The sequence below is a fragment of the Nycticebus coucang genome, chromosome 2 (genome assembly GCF_027406575.1).
Source record: "Nycticebus coucang isolate mNycCou1 chromosome 2, mNycCou1.pri, whole genome shotgun sequence".
NCBI lineage: Eukaryota > Metazoa > Chordata > Mammalia > Primates > Lorisidae > Nycticebus > Nycticebus coucang.
The window spans coordinates 84,060-100,544 of record NC_069781.1 but is presented as its reverse complement, the minus strand read 5'-3'; the positions used below and the strand labels follow the sequence as shown (position 1 = coordinate 100,544).

General features: G+C 50.0%; 1 protein-coding gene across 10 annotated transcripts in view; it reads left to right on the top strand.

Moving 5' to 3' along the window:
* CACNA1B (calcium voltage-gated channel subunit alpha1 B) overlaps positions 1-13,655 on the top strand; it is a 222,958-nt gene extending 209,303 nt beyond the window's left edge. For 8 of the 10 annotated variants that reach the window (XM_053556953.1, XM_053556940.1, XM_053556925.1 and 5 more), the window contains 8 exons: positions 2,748-2,855; positions 3,586-3,695; positions 4,917-5,044; positions 7,593-7,728; positions 7,807-7,923; positions 9,448-9,652; positions 9,938-10,182; positions 10,561-13,655. In XM_053556953.1, the coding sequence (XP_053412928.1) occupies positions 2,748-2,855; positions 3,586-3,695; positions 4,917-5,044; positions 7,593-7,728; positions 7,807-7,923; positions 9,448-9,652; positions 9,938-10,182; positions 10,561-11,091 (1,580 nt within the window). In that variant the 3' untranslated portion in view covers positions 11,092-13,655. The remainder of the gene's footprint in view (positions 1-2,747; positions 2,856-3,585; positions 3,696-4,916; positions 5,045-7,592; positions 7,729-7,806; positions 7,924-9,447; positions 9,653-9,937; positions 10,183-10,560) is intronic. The other 2 variants (XM_053556963.1, XM_053556983.1) reach the window with 2 other exon arrangements.
* The last annotated feature ends 2,830 nt before the right edge of the window (positions 13,656-16,485 follow it).

Below are 16,485 nucleotides of genomic sequence, written 5' to 3'. Positions count from 1 at the left end.
TTATTTAATTCACGCAGAAGCCATCTACTCAGCTTCTTTACCTTGTTGATTTGTTTCAAATGGTCCAATATTGTTGGAATAGTAATGTCAAACCCTGCTACTAATTCAGTTGTAGGTTGAGGTGGATTCGCCTCCACTACAGCATTCAGCTGATCATCATGGACCTTGGTCTGAGGCTGCCCACATGGCTCATTTTCAAGATTAAAATGACCAAAATGACCAAAACAGAACTTATCAAACCATTCATTAGCCACATCCTTCCTAAACACTTCATAGATATTTTGAGCTGTCTGTGCTCCATTGATTCTATGATGGAACTCATTCAAAAATAACTGGGTCGGGCACAGTAGCTCATGCTTAGCACTTTGGGAGGCCAAGGCAGATGGATCACCTGAGCTCAGGAATTCAAGACCAGCCTGAGAAAGAGTAACACCCTATCTCTAAAAAATACCCAGAAGTTCCAGGCATTGTGGTGGGTGCCTGTAGTCCCAGCTACTTGGGAGGCTGAGGCAAAAGGATCCCTTGAGCCCAAGAGATTGAGGTTGCTGTGAGCTATGATGCCATAGCACTCTATCAATGGCAACAAAGTGAGACTGTCTAAAAAGAGAGGGAGAGAGAGAAAGAAGAAAATTACATGAATTTTTGACTTAGCTCTAAAATTGCTCTAAAACAATGGTTTCTTAAAAATTGCTCTAAAAACAATTCAAAAGATAATCACAAGCCAAAATGGGCATTTGAAAGAATGAGGATGTATTTTCACAATAAAAATAAAACAAAAGGTGTCAAAGTGAAATGTCAGAGATATCAATATCAAACTTAGTGCTTGAGGAAATAAAGATATTTCATACTTAGTAACAATATATGGAAGGCAAATGAACACATATAAAGATGTTCAATGTATTAATCATTAGAGAAAAACAAAATAAAACCATCGGGAAATAACACCACGTCATTTTAATTGCTAAAATACTTTTTATATGTCAACCTTAAGGGCAGATGAGTGGCTGGACAACTGTGTTCTGGTGGGACACAAAATGGTACAGCCCCTCTGTGAGATAGTTTAGTTACTTATATGACCCCACTATCCCACTTAGGAAATGAAAACATATATTTACACAAAACCTGCTTGCAAATGTTTGTGGCCTTATTCATAATTGGCCCAAACTGTCATATGTCCATCACTGGTGGTGGATAAGCGCACCTTGGTATATCCATACAATGAAATGGTACTTAGCTGAAAAAGAAGCACACTGCTGACATGTGCAGTAGCATAGATGACTTTTAAATGCATCACTCTGGGGCGGTGCCTGTGGCTCAGTGAGGAGGGCACTGGCCCCATATACCAAGGGTGGCGGGTTCAAACTGGCCCCGGCCAAACTATAACAAAAAATAGCCGGGCATTGTGGCAAGTGCCTGTAGTCCCAGCTACTCGGGAGGCTGATGCAAGAGAATTGGCTAAGCCCAAGTGTTGGGAGGTTGCTGTGAACTGTGACACCACGGCACTCTACCGAGGGCGACAAAATAAGACTCTGTCTCTAAAAAAAAAATAATAATAATAAAAGCATCACTCTGAGTGACAGAGTCAGATTCAAAAGCCAACATACAGGGAGTGCTGTTTGTGTGACATTCTGTAGGGTACAAAAGTATAGAGACAAAAATAGCAGTGATGAGAGGGCTGGGAGTAAGGTGAGGGTTTGGACTGGGGGGGCACAGAGGAACTCGAGGCGGGGGAAACTGCTCTATATCTTGATTATGGTGGTAGATTCACAATTATATAAATTTACCAAGATTGATAGAATAGTATAAATAAACATGGTGAATTTTATTGCATGTGAATTATACCTTAATAAACATTATATTTTGGGTGGTGCCTGTGGCTCAAGGAATAGGGCACCAGTCCCATATGCCTGAGGTGGCGGGTTCAAACCCAGCCCCGGCCAAAAACCACAAAAAAAATAAATAAATAAACATTATATTTTAAAACATTAAGTCATATTATTTTATTCTTCAGCTCAAAACCCTTCACTGGCTTTTGACCTGAGTGTCCTGCCTGCCATGCTCCTCTGCCCCACTGTACTGCCTTCCTGCCCTTTGTTTGACCCTCCAGGGCACCTGCATTCATGGATCCCTTCTGGCCTTTGGGCCTCATGTGCCCCCTTCCTTGTGAGACCTCCAGAGACTTCATGGTGTCTCTTAGGTCCTTTCCCACACTGCTTTCCTCACCTTGGCATTTCTCACTATATAACATGCTGGATTTAAAATACTTATTGCTACTTTATTTGAAGAAGAAAGGTAAAACTCCAGAAGGGTAGTTTTTCTTGGGTTTTTTTTTTGGTCTCATCACTTGGAATAGTACCTGACATTTAGTGGATGCTCAATAAGTGGATGAATGATTGGAATACTACCATATCCTTTTTCAAGTCCCCTTGTTTCCACACTTGCATTTACATATACTCAAATGCACACGCAGTGTACACACAGCACTTGTGTATGTGCACACATGCACGTGCAAGCTAGGTGGACTTGTACACACCTGCACACACCAGCTGGGTGCTCTCAGCTTGCCCCTCTCTCCAGGAGACTACACATCATGTTTCTTCTCTCCGTGCCTTCCTTCCAGCACCGTTTTTGCCCCATCTTCTCCCCACACCAAGCCCTTCCTGGCCCCTTGCCCCAGCTCTGTTCCTGGGACTGCAGGGTGGCTCCTAACTTCTGTCTCTTCCCTCCCTACTGCCACCCTGGCCCAGCTGGGACGAAGCAGCATCAGTGTGATGCAGAACTGAGGAAAGAGATTTCCGTGGTGTGGGCCAACCTGCCCCAGAAGACACTGGATTTACTGGTACCACCCCATAAGCGTAAGTGCCCCACCTTCCCACCCAGTGGCAGAGCAGGGAGGCTGCAGGAGGGGCCAGAGGAGTGTAGAGGTGAGGGCAACAGATGAAGAGCTGGCTTAGAAAGGGGACCTTAGTTTCCACCTGCCTAGAGCATGGGAACCACAGGAGTTGATCTCAGGCTTGTTACGTTGAGCAAAGTCACTCACCCTCCTAGTGTGGGGAATTTATTCCCAAAATCCAGAGAACAGTAGAAAGGAATCCCACAGTGACAGAAGTGAAAGAGGAGGAGGTGCTAAAGGATGAATGTCCAGCCAGGTGGGGTGCCTGGGGTCCCAGCAACTTGAGGCTGAGGCAAGAGGGTTGCTTGAGACCAGGAGTTCAAGTCCAGCCTGGGCAACATGGCGAGATCCCGTCTCTAATCTCTGGTACCCAACTCCAGTCTCCTTTTCATGGGAAGAGACAGGAAAGGAGGGCCTGAAACAAGAGGGGCATCAGCCTGGCCTTGGAGGCCTCAGGACAGATCAGTGCAGCTGAGAGGGGCTGTGGGGAGGCCCAGCTTGTAGTGGCTGAGCCTGTGTTCTGCCTGAGAGCCCCTCCACCTGAAGGGAGTTTCCTCCTGGTAGTAGGGTGGTCTTCTTCCTTGCCTCCCTCCACCTTTCCCCTCCCACCCAATGTTTCTGTGACTTTTCTGTCCCCTCTCTTCTTCAAACCCCAACCTTTGTGTACTCTCCCTGCCTGTCCTGTCCTCCAGCCGACGAGATGACAGTGGGGAAGGTGTATGCAGCTCTGATGATATTCGACTTCTACAAACAGAACAAAACCACCAGAGACCAGATTCAAGCTCCCGGGGGCCTGTCCCAGGTACCAGGTCCTAGGATTTCCAAAAATTAACTCTGACACCTCTAAGTCTCTGGCATCCTTGGGTGGTTTGATAATGGTGGGGGACCCAAACTCTTACTGGAAAAAGTGCAGCCAGAGAAGGGAAATGAGAGACTCTTGTAGCTGCCTCTCTCTCCCTCAAAGTCAGAAGCCCACTGCCTTGATGCTGCCCACTTGCCAGGTGCTGGGTAGTTGGGGAAACTCCTGACACAGAGGCAGAAGTTCAGGGGCAGAAGATATAGGGCTGGCCAGGAAAATATCACTGTTGTCAAGTGGTAGAAGTGAGAAAGAAGATGGGAAGAATAGTTTAGGAGGATTCTTTTGGGAGTTGGAAGGTGGACCTGTTTTCCCTGCACATCAGCAAGGACGAAAGAGATTCAAACCTATAGTTTCAGGGTCACTATTTGCTCTACTCATGACTCTGGCTGGTGGTCTGGAAACCTACCTTGCTGATGTCAGCTCTCAAAGATAAGACCCTCTCCACACAGGTGTGTGTTTTTTGTTTGTTTGTTTTGGTTGAGGCTGGGCTTGAACCCACCACCCCCAGTATACGGGGCCAGCACCCTACTCCTTGAGCCACAGGTGCCGCCCCACACAAGTGTGTCTTCAGTGACTGTACACTGCTCTCTGTCCAGAAAGCTAACTAGGTAGCCATTCAGAGCTTCCAGGGACATTCATCCAGCCCTGGGTTGGAAAATGTCTGGTGTTTATACTGCCGCTCTGTTTCCCTATATGGGCTGCACACCATAGTCAACCTTAGCAGTCTACCCTGCTCTGAAATCCCAGGACTCTCCCCTGCCTCCTGCTTTGGGCGGGCCCTACCAAGTAGTCCAGGTAAACAATGAAGCAAAATGTTTCTGCCATCTGTAGCCTGGGCCAGTTCCCTAGTTGTGTGTGGGGAGACTGAGCCTCTTAGAAGTAGCATGGCTTTCCTTACATCACTGACAGGCAAAGCTGTTAGCAGAGGCCACGAGGGTCTGCCTCACTGCCCTGGTTGTGTGCTCACACCTAGGGACAGGAGGAGATGGAGAAGGCAGGTGACCCCTGGCTAAGATGAGGAGCTCTGATGCTAGGCATGGACTCAAACTGACTTGGTCACATGCCATGTGATCAAGCAGGTTCCTGAAGCCACCTTGTAGGTTTGCCAGGGCCTGGCTCTTCTGGTCCTCAGAGCTCTTCCTCCTTCCTTTGCCCTTCTTGCAGATGGGCCCTGTGTCCCTGTTCCACCCTCTGAAGGCCACCCTAGAGCAAACGCAACCAGCTGTGCTCCGAGGAGCCCGGGTTTTCCTTCGGCAGAAAAGTTCCACCTCCCTCAGCAATGGTGGGGCCATGTGAGTACCCAGATGCAGGGCAGGGCCGAAGGGAGGAGCAGAAGCTCCCTTTCCCAAGCTCCCTGTCCTTTACACCCTCCTGGCTTCTGTGTTCACCAGCGTTGGATACCTGAAGGGCTCATTGGCCACTGGAGCGTGCTCCTGGAACCTTGGGCAGTCCTCTGAGGACACAGAGCTTCAGGGCACATCTTGGTTCTCAGGGACTGGCTCAAGGTCAACCCACACCTGCCTCCACCCAGGGGTGCAGCGATTGTCTCATTGTCTTGCTTCTGGAAAGTTAGTCAAGGGTCACTGCTGCAAGTGGATTTTCATTTTACTGGGTTTCTGGGGCAGACTTTAAATTTAACTCCTGTTACATTAGATAAGGGCTTTGTCTACCCCACTTTTCTAACAGCACTGACATCAATAGATGTAGGTTTCCCTATGGCAGAGATTACTTCCTTCCCCTGTCTGTCATGTGAGAGGTATTCTGTTCATGGCCTATTAGGGCTCCAACTTTCTTTCTGTTTGTTTTTTTTTTTTTTTTTGGAGACAGGATCTCACCTTGTTGTCCAGGCTTGATGCAGTGTCCTTATCACACCTCACTGCAGCCTCTAATACCTGGGCTCAAGCAAGTGATCCTCCTGCCTCAGCCTCCTGAGTACCTCACAGGAGGTGTATGATACCACATCCAGCTGATTTTTATATTTCTTTATAGAGATGGGGTCTCACTCTGCTGCTCAGGCTGGAAAGGTTTGAACTTTCTAATTTCCTTATAACATTTTTGCTCTCAGATCTCCATTTTGGTATTGATTTGTGAAGCTATTATGTTTTGTAGAAAAATTGTTCCTTCTGTTATCACTTAATTCCTGCCACAGTATTTCTTGGTAACAAACCATCCAAAACCAAATGACCTAAAACAACCATCACTTTTTCCCACCATGGGTTGGCTGAAGGTGGCAGATAGAGGCTGGGCTTGGCTTGGCTCCATGAGGACAGTGGGTCCTCTTGGCCTTCCTGGACAAGAAGGCTCACTGGTGCATGAGGCACATGGGTCACATGTCATCTGTCACCTCATCTGAGCCCATGCACAGGGTGTTGGCCTTAAGAACAGCTGAGTAGGGGCCCAAGGTGCAGACTATTTTCAGGTCTCTATTCAAGACCATTGGCCAGTGCCTGCTGGCAAAAGCAGGTTGCACAGTCAGGCCCATGTGCAAGGGGTGGGACGTGGATATGCAGAGGATGAGCATGAGCAGGAGAGTGTGCTCCTGTGTCCTGGCACCCAGCGCCTGAGGACCAGCCTCCCAATGCTCCAGTAGCCACCTTCTTCTCACACTGTCCTTTCTGGGTATTGGTACAGGAACATTTTTGCATTTAGACAGTTGATTCTCAGTGTGTATATGTTGGAGGGGTGGTGAGTTTCTTTTTAGGTTGATCTGAGCCAAGCTTTAGCAGGAAAATGATATTCCATTATTTCCCTGATTACAGTTCCCAACTCAGTTGATCACAGCTCTTTTATTGCAAGTCAGAATACTCAGTCAAATGGGACCAGGTGAAGGGGTGTGTGTTGAGCCCCTGGTGGAGGTGTAAGCACACATTTGGCCTTGGGCATAGTGTTACTTTGGGGTGGCTGGTGCCATTAGGCCTGGCTTTGGCCTCCTCTCAGGCTTCTTGCAGCTTCTCTCTGCATGGTGTCAGCAGGTGCTCAAAACTCTCTCAGAAGATGGAGGGTAATTATTGTCAGAAACCCCAACAATGACCAGTCTGATCCTCTGCCATCTCTGCACTGACTGTAGCTCAGGCTCTCAGGCTCTCTGAGCTCAGAGTGTGATCAGTGCCACTGACTATGCATGGACAGGAGAATAGTGAATGCCTCCTGGAACATGGGAATGAGCTGTTCTCAGGCAAATCTGAGCCAGTTGGGAGACAGTGATATCAAGCAGAAGCACTGGGACAGGAGATGGGGCAGGTGAGGAAGGAATGTGTGTGGCCTGCCTTGCCTACCAGAGGGGGCACTAGCAGGGACCTAAAGGACAAAAAGGTCCTGCATGGCTGAGGTATTGGGGAAATGAGGAGGAGCCACCAGCAAGGGGACCTCGGGAGGGAGAGGCCAGGGGCCCACAGCCACTGTCCTCTCTGACAGCTCCCTCTCTGCATATCAGCGTAAGGGATTCTTTACTTCTCATGTGAGCCCCTGTCCAGGGCCAAGGACTGTGCTGAATGTCCCTAGACTGGGAAGTGCTTGGCCCATGCCTCCTAACAACTTGAGCATAGAGGGCCCTCGACCTGCAGCTCGGCCAGGGCAGCTCGGCATCCTTGCTGCCACTCCGAATCCCATCCAGCTTTCCCTGTCCTGCGTTCATGTCCTGTGATGCACCCTTGCTGGGGCCCAGCATGCACAGACCATGTTGGAGCTCCTATGTGTGAGGAAGGTCTCCATCTAGTCCAGAACATGGTACCCGATTCCCCGACCTCTGCTGGGAGTGAGGTCTCAGCAGGTCCCTGGCAGGGCATTCTGCAGCCCATGGACCTCTGACTCTACAGAACATCCCTCCTTTCTCTTCCACAGACAAACCCAAGAGAGTGGCATCAAGGAATCTGTGTCTTGGGGCACTCAAAGGACCCAGGATGCACCTTGTGAAGCCCGGGCAACGCTGGAGCGTGGCCACTCAGTGGAGATACCTGCAATGCAGCCAGGAGTGCTGGTGAGCACCTCAAAGGAGGGTGGACATGAGGCAGGGTAGGGTGCCTGAGTGTGACTGGGATGGTGCTGTTCCCTCCAGGCTGTGGATGTCCAGATGCAGAACATGGCTGTGAGGGGCCCCAGTGGGGACCCCCAACCTGGGCTGGAGAGCCAAGGCCGTGCTGCGTCTATGCCCCGCCTGGCTGCAGAGACTCAGGTGAGTGGTCTGGGAAGAGTCTAGGATGTGGAGTGGGAGAGTGGAGCACATGGCCACAGGAATCCTGAGGAGGAGGAGACTGGCCATGGGGAGAGCTGTGTCCTAACTGTTGAGCTATTTGCTGAGGGTGTATACTCTGAGTAGCTGGGTAGCCTGATCTCTTTCAGCCTCCCCCTGCCCTCGGGCTTCCCAAGGTGTAGTGTTGGTCTTGCCAGGTGCAGCCAGGCTATCCAAGACATCTTCACTACACACCTGTTCTCAAGTTCCTGTCAGATGTCACCCAGGCCTAGATGACCCAATTCTGGACCCCCCGATTTTGTTCCCTCAACTCTGGTTCCTTCCCCAGCTCTGGTCCCCTCAGCTCTGGTCTCCCCAACACAAATCCCCCCAGCCATGGTCTCCCCAACACTGGTCCCCCCAGCTATAGTCCCCCTCAGCTCTGATCCTCCCAGCTCTGGTCTCCCCAATACTGATCCCCTTAGCTCTGGTCCCTTTAGCTCTGATCCCACCAACACTGTACACACACCCTCCCTCCCCCACCGCTCTGTATCTTCCCTTCTCATTGCTGCCCCCATTCCAACTCTGACAGTTATGTCCCAGGCCCCAGCTGTGGCCTGTTCTGCCTGGCTCTCTGGGACAACCCTCACTGGATCTGGCAATGCTGCTGTGGCCTGACCCTGTGGCACCTTGGCCTGAGGAGGTGCTGTGGCTCTGTGCTCCTGGGACAGGCCCCTTTCTCTAAGCACGAAAGGAAATGCCCCCTCTAGGCTGGTTCTGGGAACGTTGTGCTCCCTCCTCTGAGGCAGCTCAGAGGCTATAGGGGCCTTACCTGCACCCCAGATGCCCCGGGCAGCCAGCTGTCATGTGGCCGTCTGTTGAGCCCTCTGAGCATTTAATTCGAACTTTGCCTGGTGACATCCCCATCTTCACTGCTGTGGCCAACAATCCCTTTTCTTCTCCTACTGCCCTTCCTTTCTTTCTCAGTTATCTCCTCTTCCCACCAGTTTTCCCTCTGCCCTGTGATACCCTCCCTGGCATTGCCAGCTGTGTGGGTGCAGGCTGAGCCTCCCTACTCCCAGCATGTGCCATAGTCTCTTTCTTCTTGCAGGAGCACACAGGGTCATGGGTAGGCTTCCCTGGGAGCTCAGCTCCACAGGTCCTGATTTCTGCCTTGGAGGCAGACTTGCTGGTCAGCCCACTTGAAATGGGCCAGGCAGAGTTGTCCCACCCATGGTTGCCAACCTAAGGCACCTACAAGCCCCCACTCAGGATGTTTCTAACTAAGCCAACAGCTGAGGTGGCACAGCCATCTGCCTAGAGGGCTCCCAGATACTGCCTGTCCCTGCAATATTTGTGTGGGACCCTGCCCTGTCTGGGAGATGCTGGGCTGCAGGGGCTCCCACTGCACCTGCCTCCTCCAATGGGACTGGCTTGCTACTCAGACCCCAACCTGCCTCCCTGCTGACTTGGTGCCTCCCCAGCCCACACTCAGGCCATGTGCCTCCCCATGTGTCTTGCCTATAGCCTGTACCAGATGCCAGCCCCATGAAGCGCTCCATCTCTACACTGGCCCAGCGCCCCCATGCGGCCCATCTTTGTAGCACTGCCCTGGACCGCCCACCCCCCAGCCAGGCCTCACACCATCACCACCACCGCTGCCATCGGCGCAGAGACAAGAAGCAGAGGCCCTTGGAGAAGGGGCCCAGCCTGTCTGCAGACGTGGATGGCGGTGCGTGAGGAAGGGTTCAGAGCCCCTTGAGAGGCTGTGGCCCTAGCGGGGAGCCCAAGCAGCCCATGGAGGACTCTTTTCCCTGTCTCTTCAGGGCCCTGTCACCCTCCCAGAGCAGGAGGGACCTGAGCCCCAGGTCTGGGTGTCAGGCAGGACCAGTACCCACCCTGCCCCTCCCCTGACACTGCCAAGGTCTGCCCTGCTGGCCCTGGGGTACTGGGTCTGGGTTTGGGGTCTCTTTCTGCCCTGCACTAGACATGTTGACATCCCCTCTTTCCTGGCCAGCACCCAATAGTGCTGCAGGACCAGGGCTGCCCCCAGGAGAGGGGCCTGCCAGCTGCAGGCGGGAGCGTAGGCAGGAGCGGGGCCGGTCCCAAGAGCGGAGACAGCCGTCGTCTTCCTCCTCAGAGAAGCAACGCTTCTACTCCTGTGACCGCTTTGGGGGCCGTGAGCCCCTGAAACCCAAGCCCTCCCTCAGTAGCCACCCCACGTCTCCGACAGCCAGCCAGGAGCCAGGACCTCACCCAAAGGTGAGTTGGGGCTAGTGGGAAGGACCCCAGGGCCAGGAGCACGCCCTGTGCCCATGTCTGGCCCTCTGCCACATCCTTTCTAGGCTCCTCTCTTTGCTGTGTCAGGGATAGTGGCTGTCAGGGATGGTGCCTATCACTGCAGGACTGGGGCTCCAAACCCTCTTCTTCTCTGCCCTGTCTCTGCTGTGCCTGCCTGGTCTGACCCTTACTTTCTTTCCCCTGTTCTCCCCACCCCACTGCTGGGACTGTGGCCTTCCCCTGCAAACACACCCCAAGGTGCCCACCTTCCCTCATGCTTCTCCCACACACAGCCCCCCACCTGTTCTATGTCTGCATAGTTTCGTACTGTTTTGATCTGCTCTGTTCCATTTTCACTAGGGCAGTGGCTCAGTTAATGGCAGCCCCTTGCCGTCAGCATCTGGTGCTAGCACCCCAGGCCGTGGTGGGCGGAGGCAGCTTCCCCAGACACCCCCAACACCCCGCCCCAGTGTCACCTACAAGACGGCCAACTCTTCACCTGTGCACTTCTCGGGGGCCCAGACCAGCCTTCCGGCCTTCTCCCCTGGCCGACTCAGCCGTGGACTTTCCGAACACAACGCCCTGCTGCAGACGGAACCCCTCGGCCCCCCGCTGGCCCCGAGCTCTCGCATTGGCTCTGACCCTTACCTGGGGCAGCGTCTGGACAGTGAGGCCTCTGCCCACACCCTACCTGAGGACACACTTACCTTCGAGGAGGCCTTGGCCACCAACTCTGGCCGCTCCTCCAGGACTTCCTATGTGTCCTCGCTGACCTCCCAGTCACACCCCCTCCGCCGGGTGCCCAATGGTTACCACTGCACTCTGGGGCTCAGCTCAGGTGGCCGGGCGCGGCACAGCTACCACCACCCAGACCAGGACCACTGGTGCTAGCTGCACCGTGCCCCATACCCCATGTGCGTCCAGGTGGGTGAGTTTTATCATCCATGCCGCTCCCAGGGACGTTCTGGGGAAACAGGGCAGCAGGAAGGGAGAGCCTTGCCCTCCGTGGAGCTCCTTCTCTCATTTCTGCCTCTTTTTCACTGGGGACTAATAAGGCCGTGTCTGGGGGGATGTGTCTTCCTGGCCTGTGCCGCCTCCCTGGCTCTCACATCAGACCCTGAACATGAAGTTGCTGAATGAGGCCGAGGAGGCCCCAGCAAGTCTCGGACGCTGGTGTCCAGGGTGGGCGGGGGGCTCCGGTGGGTTGTCTGAGTCACGTTGGCACCTCCCTTGTCCAGACGTGTGGCCTAGAGGAACAGGCGAGCCTGGGATGGTGAGGCCTCTAGGCACGTCAGTGAGCAGGGCAGCCTCATGGTCCTGCGACCCCAACACACGTGTGTCCCTGCTATCCCTTGTGTTTGAACAGCGAACGTTCTGGGAACACTAAGATACTCTTTGCCCTGCCCGGCACCGACCCCGGCAGGCCTCAGTCTGCACAGTGTTCCTGCTGTTGGTCGTGGTTTTTAATCACAACACCATTCACTCTTTTGTCACTTCTATAACGTACACTTATTTAGAAAAAATAGAAAACCTGAAAAATAGGAAGGAAACATTAACATAACTCTAAAAAATCAAACTTGTAGAAAGATGTCAACTCGTGTGTGTTTGTGACCTGTATGAGCAGACGCTCCTGCATACACTCTGTCCAGTCCCAGTGGCCCCGCAGACAGCCTGGCCCCTGCTGCCCTTGACCAAGTGCCTGACCTCCAGGCCCTCACACACCAGGCTACTGGGTGGCATGGTGTGAGGGAGGCCTTGGGAACCACCGGTGGTGGGTTTTGTGAAAACTATTAAAAACAGCAACTGGGTAGAAAGCTGATGTCAGTACAGAACAGGAAGCAACATGCAGCAGGATGCTGCGTCTGGAAACATCATGACCACTGGCTTCTCCCTCCCTGGGGAAGGGTATCTGGGGAGGCCAGAGTGGCAGGCTGTGTGCTAGTGTGAGGCCTCTGTGTGTGATTCTCAGGGATGGTGCCTACCAAGTGGAGCATAATCTCTGCTGTGTGTGAAGTCAGTCTCTTTCCACATGAACCTGAAGGGAGGGACAGGCTAGTGGGGACTGTGGGGTGTGGGGCACCAGGGCGGGAAGGGGAGCCTGGTTGAACTGAGGCCAGAACTCAGAGTAGGCGACTGACAGGAGTGACTCGGTTGGTGCAACTGAGGCTGGAGCCCACGCTGCTCCTGGAGCAGGCAGCAAAATGAAATCCAACTTTACATCACTCTCAAAAGGAGAAACCATACTCAGGACGTTGTTCAATGTGCACCAAGTGCTGGGAGATTCCTGTGTTGTAAAGAAAGGTAGCATTTAGACAACTTGATTCTTGGGTGTGTTCCATGTTTTGAAATTTGATGATCTCTTTGTTGGAGTCTTGGCTTCTATCCCATGATTATTCTCAAAGAAACTGTGTGTGATGTGTGAGTGTGTGTGTGTGTGTGCTCACAGGAGATGGCAGGTGTGTGTGGTGATGTGAGTGGATGTCATTGACCCATAGGGCTATGCAACAAAAGACACATTTAATAGAAATAAAACACACAAGACCACCGCCTGGTCTCGGGTTTCAGCATGATTGTGACCAAACCTTTTTATAGAATTTCCTTATGTGAAGGCACAACACTCTGAAACTTTAAAGATAACAGAGTATTTTATTCCAGTAGAATAAAATTAAACTGGAATCTTGGACTGTGCATGTGATCGCTATGCTCATGTTGCAAAGTAGAAGGATGTGTGTTTTGATACTGATGTTCTGTCTCTTGTCCGCCTCACCTCTGGCCCATATTATTTTGGTGTCCAGTGTATCCATTCTGTTCAGAACCACAGTTGTTTCCCTGGACCATATTTGGTCCAGAATCCTCTTCCCTAGACCCACACAGCCTAGCTGGCTTGTCTGGAATCTTCTAGGCTTTGGAAGGGATGTAAACAACATGGAGGGGAGAAAGGAGATATTATGGCTTGTTTTCCTGACTTTGGGTTTTGTATCTATCTGTATTGTCTTTTATCAAGGTGTCATGTTTCCCCTGGAATCTCATAGTGAGTTGCCAAATTTGAAATGCATTGGAACCAGTCAAGCAGTGGCTGTAGTTTGAACAAGTTATGTGTGCATGTAAAATATATACATATATACATATATACAAGTATGTGCATGAAAATGTATATCTTCGTACTATATCTTCGTACTTTTGATACAATGTATTCATTTGTTAATTTTTAATTATATTTGATATAAATTGAAGGTTTGTTGCAAAACTTTATATTTAAGAACAGTGTTAACAAAAAAAAGTTGTCCCAACCATGCAACACAACTGGGACTTACTTAAAAAAAAATTGTGTGATTGACTAGTTTGCTGCCTGAATACTATTTATCAGCCAAACTTTGGATTCTGCTATTGTTTCTACAATGACATTTTGTATGAAGCAAAGTCCTTGGATTAAAATAAAAATCTTAGCAAAAAATTAAAAAACAAAACCCCTCCATGCTGCTATTGTTGTGTGCAAGAGTGTGATAACAGTGTTTTGTGTGCCATGTGGTCTGGGGGTGGGACTTACAGAAGATATGTTTGGGCCCTATTTCCAACTCAAGTGTAGATTCATGTAGAGAATGGGGTGAAGTTGCAGCAAACCCTTGGAAGGATGAAACAAGATAAGCCCTCCTGAGGTTGGGGTTGGGTGAGGTTTCAGGAGGCTGCAAAGAGTTCAGGGTAGGTTTGGAGATGAGAAGTTAGAACTAAACTCAAGGAGAGGGAATATCTAGATAAGAGTTGAGGCTGGATTGATATAAGGTTTAGGATGAGGGTGGGATAAAGTGTTAGATTGTGCAAGAAAGGCAATGAAGAGTTAGGGAGTGTGTTAAATATTAATGTTTGATTCAGGTTTAAATTAGAGAAAAGTTGGAATGGGAAAAAGAAAAAGAATCTGGGATCAGGCGAAAATGTGGATTATGGTTCTGAAACACTTCAAAATAGGACCACGTTAGGGCGGCACCTGTGGCTCAGTGGGTAGGGTGAAGGTCCCATATACCGAGGGTGGCAGATTCAAACCCGGCCCCAGCCAAACTGCTACAACAAAAAAAGAAAAATAGCTGGGCTTTGTGGCAGGCACCTGTAGTCCCAGCTACTCGGGAGACTAAGGCAAGAGAATTGCCTAAGCCCAGGAGTTGGAGGTTGCTGTGAGCTGTGTGACACCACGGCACTCTACCAAAAAAAATAGGACCAGTTTAAAATTCAAATTTGGGTATGGGTTGAACTTTGTGGGACAGTTAGAATTAAGTTAATGGTTAAGAGTGAGGTATTAGAAGACGGCACTCAGGAGTAAGAAGTTCCAGGTTAGCATTGGAATTAAAGTTCTGATGAGGGTTAGCGTTAACGGTTGGTTGGGGTCCTTTAATTAATATGTTATTGTCACAAAGAATCTGTTTTGTTAATCTTATAATCCCTGTTTTTCTTTTCTGTCTGTCTTTCTTTTTTTTTGTTTTGTAGAGACAGAGTCTCACTTCATCGCCCTTGGTAGAATGCCGTGGCATCACACAACTCACTGCAAGCTCCAACTCTTGGGCTGAGGTGATTTTCTCACCTCCCGAGCAGCTGGGACCACAGGGGCCCACCACAATGCCCAGCTATTTTGTTGTTGTTGTTGCAGTTTGGCCAGGGCTATGTTTGAACCCGCCACCCTCGCATATGGGACCAGCGCCCTACCCACTGAGCCACAGGCACCACCCTAATCCCTGTTTTTTTAAACATTAATGCTGGTCATTTATTGTGTCTGAACTTCTAGAACTCAGTTTAAGATTTTTCTGAGGTTTGCATGGCCAAGAGTGTGTCTATTCAGTTGGCGGGGGGCTTAGGATTTTATTTTGGTTTATATGATGTACATTAACAAGCATAAGGGAATTTTTTCTTTTATGCATACATGAGAAATAGGGCAAAATGAATAAATCTCCAAGAGGTGGCTATGGGTCCAGTCTTTAAAAAACTATCTTCAACTGAAACAAAGAAAAACTGGGTGCTAGGGGGCAGTAGTCAGGAGGTAACCAGAAAAAGCAAGATTTAAGTTTGTGCCTTCTCCATTGATAAGAATCTCTTGAGATTTAGTCATCCTTTTCTTCTTGGTATTAGGGGTTAGGGTTAGGGTTAGGGTTAGGAGGAGGTAGTCAGGAGGTAACCAGAAAAAGCAAGATTTAAGTTTGTGCCTTCTCCATTGATAAGAATCTCTTGAGATTTAGTCATCCTTTTCTTCTTGGTATTAGGGGAAGACAATTTTAGAAATGGAGGTAGGATTCCTTTATAGATATAAATTGCCCTTGCATAAAGGCAACTCTCCCCTGTTCTCAGAGCTTCTTCTATCTCTTCAGTTACTCCATCAGCTCAAAACAATCCTTACTTTGTGCTGGCCATGGTGGCTCACGCCTGTAATCCTAGCATATTGGGAGTAAAAGCAGGAGGTTCATTTGAGGCCAGGAGTTCAAGACTAGCATAGGCAAAATAGTGAGAACCCATCTCTAAAAAATATTAGTTGGGTATGGTGGCATGAATCTGTAGTCCCAGATGCTTGGAAGGTGAAGGATCACTCTACCTGAGAGTTCAAGGTAGCAGTAAGCTGTGATTGCAGTACTGCATTCCAGTCTGGGTGGTAGAGACCCTGTCTGAAATAATAATAATAAAAAAAAAGAGGCCTATCTTGGGATGGGATATTCTGTACTTGTACAGTCATATTTTGGGGTGTCATATTCTAGTCTCCTACAGTGTCTTCTAAGGTGACTGTACCATTATACAGTCTACCAGTACTGAATGAGAGTTTCCTGTCTTTCCTCCATCAATGGTTTGTCCTTATCTTAGAGTTTAGTCATTCTGGCAGGTGTGCCATGGTATCTCATTTTTGTTGTAATTTACTATTCCCTAATGATATATGAGGATGACATCTTTCTGTATGATTATTTGCCATCTGTTTATCTTCTTTGGGAAGGTGTCAGTTCAGATTTTTACCAATTTTCTTTTCTTTTTTTTTGAGACAGAGCCTCAAGCTGTTCCCTTGGGTAGAGTGCCATGGCACCACAGCTCATAGCAACCTCCAACTCCTGGGCTCAAGCAATTCTCCCACGTCTGCCTCCCAAGTAGCTGGGATTACAGGTGCCTGCCACAACGCCCGGCCATTTTTTGGTTGCAGCCGTCATTGTTGTTTGGCAGGCCCGGGCTGGATTTGAACCCGCCAGCTCATGTGTATGTGGCTGGCATCTTAGGTGCTTGAGCCACAGGCGCCGAGCCATCTTTGCCAATTTTTATTGGGTTGTG